This window comes from Syngnathus floridae, chromosome 7 (genome assembly GCF_059516105.1).
Source record: "Syngnathus floridae isolate MCC-2025c chromosome 7, RoL_Sflo_1.0, whole genome shotgun sequence".
NCBI classification, from domain to species: domain Eukaryota; kingdom Metazoa; phylum Chordata; class Actinopteri; order Syngnathiformes; family Syngnathidae; genus Syngnathus; species Syngnathus floridae.
Window position 1 is genome coordinate 12,244,824 of NC_142419.1, and position 4,315 is coordinate 12,249,138.

The 4,315-nt window shown below is 43.9% G+C and overlaps 1 protein-coding gene across 1 annotated transcript; it reads right to left on the reverse strand.

The window, feature by feature from the left end:
- Positions 1–808: 808 nt before the first annotated feature.
- On the reverse strand, positions 809–3,991 carry grk7b (G protein-coupled receptor kinase 7b). The gene is made up of 4 exons (XM_088380824.1): positions 3,294–3,991; positions 2,783–3,220; positions 2,016–2,287; positions 809–1,943 (listed from the first exon to the last, which is right to left on the reverse strand). The coding sequence occupies exons 1-4, from the start codon at positions 3,888–3,890 to the stop codon at positions 1,613–1,615; spliced, it is 1,638 nt and encodes a 545-aa protein (XP_088236950.1). The 5' UTR covers positions 3,891–3,991; the 3' UTR covers positions 809–1,612.
- Positions 3,992–4,315: the final 324 nt, after the last annotated feature.

Here is a 4,315-nt window from a genome sequence, read left to right on the forward strand (position 1 = left end):
CACACACACACACACACACACACAGATCCTGTTGGATTGCACAGCAGGAATTCACTTATTTGTTGAAATGTGAGGAATTCAAGCAATGAAGCACAGCAAATTGAACGTTAACCAAAAAATAAACACTTCCTGTGGAGAGGTGGGGGTGACCTTGCTACCACAACAATAGTCCTATAATTTGCTTCCAAGTCTTAATTTGAGTCTTCATTCTTGTAGGTTAACCTTGACCTCTGCTGGCGAGCTGTCACCATTGTTGTTAAAATAGAAACATTCCCCTTAACTGGTTTGACGCTCGCATGAGTGGCTCTCACTTTCCTTGCACAGTCAATGACCTCTCTGTCCTGACCGATAGATGTTTTCTCACTTCCTACGCCCTCACAGACGAAAGGGCACAGGTCACAGAATACCCAATGACAGTCTAACCAATACATCCAGAATAATAAACAGTTGAATGAATATATGATATTAGAAGAAGAAGGTTGTTATTGTCTTGGGCATGTGTACCGAATGTTATGATGTGATTAGAGTCTCTGCACATCATCTACCACGGCTGACAAAATGTGGCTCGGGCTTTTCCGCTTTTGAAACGTTGCGTCATTCTACACAAAGTTTTCACAGGGCTTGCCCAAACATACGTCATCTTAGTAAAACACCCTCCAAAGCTCCAAGCAACAATTTAAGAGAATGATGCACACATTTGTTGGATGATCTTGCGGGGAAACTCTGCAAAAAAATAAGAGGGAAATTATTTTTTCATGGCACAGTTACACATCAGAAAATACATCATTTAGATTCCGGTAATATTGATATTTAATCACAATAAATAGACAGGCATTCGTTAAGTCATTTTGGATAATGTCATAGAAATGAATGTAAAGGGACACATTTAGGATTTAAAGTGGCAATGCAATGCTGACCTCAACCTTTTTGTTTCCCATCTGTCATTGAATTGTTTAAAGCAGTTCTGTAGGATATTGAAATATTTCCCATGTCAAAAGTCAAAACAAAGTCAGCACTTTTGATGGCCCTGTCAAGTGTGAAACGCTTTTGTGGATGTCTGGCGGCATCTAGTGGTGAATTTTGTTTTACTACACGCCACATATGAATTCGGGGTTACAATTACAAACCGTGTCTGTATAAAATTAACAAGATTGAGCAATAGCTTATCATACGCTGCACAAGAAGGCACATTTTTTTTAAGGCCTAGGAGTGTTCTTTATACAAATATTTATCGTAACTGTGATTTAACAGCGTTTCGCAAAAGTTGGTAATAGACTACTACTGCATGTTTCGATTTGAACTCCGCTGTAAAAAAAGCAAAGTGCACTTACTCCAGCAGTGCTGCAGAAAAGTACACAAATGCACGTTTCCACCAAGGTTTTCCTCTACAAACAAAACAATTTATAATAATATGCCGGTAAAAAAATGCATTTTCAAGAAGTGGTAATTATTAGAATATCAGTCGATAACCTGCTGGCACAATACTGATTGAAGTCAAACTGTTAAATGAGAATGGATTGCGGTTTTAAAGTTATTAGAGGTAGGCAGACTTATTGTGTAAAGATTATTTTGAAACCAGTATCAAGTACAAGTATCCCATATTTTTGGGGTGTTATAAAATGACACACGTCTTTGAGTTCCATGCCATCGCTCGATCATAGCCGTTCCTTTCTGGCTTGTTGAGCTCCTCAAACAACCCACTGTCAATCATTTCCTTCTGCCAAGAGACTGTGACTGCACCGGTGCTGAATTCCTTGAAGAAGTTCTCATCCTTGGCATCTAGTTCAATGTCTCCAACTTCCGAAGTGTCGTTGAAGTGGTCAGTGTCTTTGGCGTACACCACGTTGGGCTTGGGCACCCAGGGGGGCTCCAACCGCTGCGCCTCCAGGAGAGGAAAGTTAATGCTCTTGAAAAATTGGTGTTTTCGTGGGTCATCACCTTTGCTATAAAAAATGAGGTATGAGATATGATGGAAGCAAACTTCTTGCATTGGTTGAGAATTTATTTGTACTTACTGGCATCCAAGGCGATGTGCTATTTTTTTCTTAAGGAGGCAACAGATGATGTCTTTGCTAGCGGGATCGAATCCCTTGTGATGAAACTTGCACAGGTCTTCAAGCGTGCGGCGGGTCACCTCGCTCTTCTGCACCTTTTCGCGGAAATCTCGAAAAGGCAGGCGAGCTGCCACCATCTCGTAGATGCTGCAGCCCAGGGCCCACCAGTCCACAGATGTACTGTAGTACTGCTGCTGCAGGATCTCGGGGGCCATGTAACCGTTTGTACCAGCCTGAACAAACAAGTGAACACACAGAGGGGATATATTATGAAGTGGAGCCATAAAGTAAAGAAACATTTCCTAGCAAGTGCTGCTATTGATGGGAAAATGAAGCTTCAAATTTGCTTTGTGAACCAGTTTTTTTTACAGTCCTCTCCATGGCATTCTATTCAAAATTGGGCTGCCAGCAGTTTCATGAAGCAAATTTGAAGCTTCAGTTTCCCGTCACTAGAAGTTAGCCAGCTTTTAATAGGATTTATTTGGGTCATGCGGAGTGCTTTATAGTCTGTCAACTCTGGACTAAGAACCATTCTACTGTATCTATTTCTGGTAAACCCCTTGCACTCAGGGATGAACACATATGCTGAACACTGACGTAAGCATACTCCCAGGAAATAATGCTATGGTAGCTTTGCAGTGACACGACTTTTACAGCTTGGGAACATCATTTCAAATGAATAATTCTACATTTTTCCTTGCACACAATGAGTAGGCCACCAGACTGACCTTTTGGCAGATGGTTTTCCCATTTGGCAGCTCGACAGCCAATCCGAGGTCTGATAGTTTACAATGGCCATAAGCGTCCAGCAGCACGTTCTCCGGCTTCAAATCACGATAGACGATGTTCATGGAGTGCAGGTGAAGGAGGCCCATGGTCATCTGAGCTGCGTAGTAAACCACGCGGTCCATGCGGAGACCGCGCTCTCCGAGTTCGTAGATGTGGAACCTGAGGTCTCCTCCATTCATCAGGTCCATGACCAGGCACAAGTGGGTGTTGTTATCGTAGGCGTAGGCCAGGTTGACAATGAAAAGACTGTTAACCTTCTCCAGGATCTTCTTCTCCTGAAGGGCCAACCTCTCACCACATTTCTTCTTCAAGCGTTTCTTTTCCAGCTTCTTGCAGGCGTACATCTTTCCTGTGGTCTTCACCTGCACTGCACATACCTGTAATACAAAACACTTTTATTTACACTACAATCAGATTTTCTCTCGCAACAGTTTTGCTTTGGACACCTACCTCACCAAAACCACCTTTCCCCAATGTCCGAAACTCACGAAAGTATTTATCACTAATCTTCTGTTGCTCATACTCCTTCCACTGCAGAAACCTGAAAAAGAACGGACTCCTCAGGTACTCCGAGAAAGGTTTTCCTCGCAGGAAGTCTCTTGTGGCTTCTCTCATGTGGCTCACCGAGGACTCGTCGAAAATGTAGTTTGATAAGCGCTTGCTTGTATCCCCAGCGTTTCCTTTGAGAAAAGACAGAAAGCTCCTGGATTCAGGGTTACAGAACTTAGCCATGAGGTCCCGCTTGGCGTTTTCTTCAACGTCGTCTTCAGCAAAGTGGCTTTCTCCCAGCTCATCCAGGAACTTAACGGCGGCGGCATACTGGGGGTTACAACTGAGTAGAAACTGCCGGAACAATTCCCTGCCGATGGGCTGCTGCTCACAAAGTGACTCGTACTGCTTTCTATCTGCTTCCTGCAGAGTTGAGAAGCTCTTCGGCAGGGGCAGTTTGAGGGAAAGTCTCTCCTTGAGCAGCTCATTCTGGTCCAGCTGCTGAGCCCTGAGGTAGGCTGTGTTGGCCACCAGTTCCTTCACTAGCAGCTCGCTCATATTGGGGGCCCCACCTGTAAACCGTGGGGCCTTAAACCAATCCTCTACATGGTCCAAGCATCCGGAGAGCACCCGCTAGGACCTGCAAGCATCCCTGCAGTCTTGACACACCCCTTACAGCATTAATAATGCCACTATCCTCTGGGATTCGTTGGCCCAGAGGGAAAGCAACTTATGTGGTTTGAACTTAAGAGGATTTAGTCGGGCCTATTTTAGGAGCCGCAAAGTTCATGTGAGTAATACGTGTGCTGTAACCTCACGTCATAGGTGGTAGGACTCAGGTGAAATTTAAGTCTTTCAATGGATTTCAAGGAATTAGTCAGACCATATATGGGTACACCGACCAGCCACAGAATGACCACTTGCACAATGATCCATGTGCCTCTTTCATAGTGTCGCTTAAATAATATATGCATCGACACAAT

Coding starts and splice junctions, on each gene's coding strand:
- grk7b (XM_088380824.1), bottom strand. CDS start 3,890: ATGAGCGAGCTGCTAGTGAAGGAACTGGTGGCCAACACAGCCTACCTC. Junction 3,221..3,293: donor GGAAAGGTGGTTTTGGTGAG/GTAGGTGTCCAA, acceptor TTTGTATTACAG/GTATGTGCAGTGCAGGTGAA. Junction 2,288..2,782: donor GGAAAACCATCTGCCAAAAG/GTCAGTCTGGTG, acceptor TTGTTTGTTCAG/GCTGGTACAAACGGTTACAT.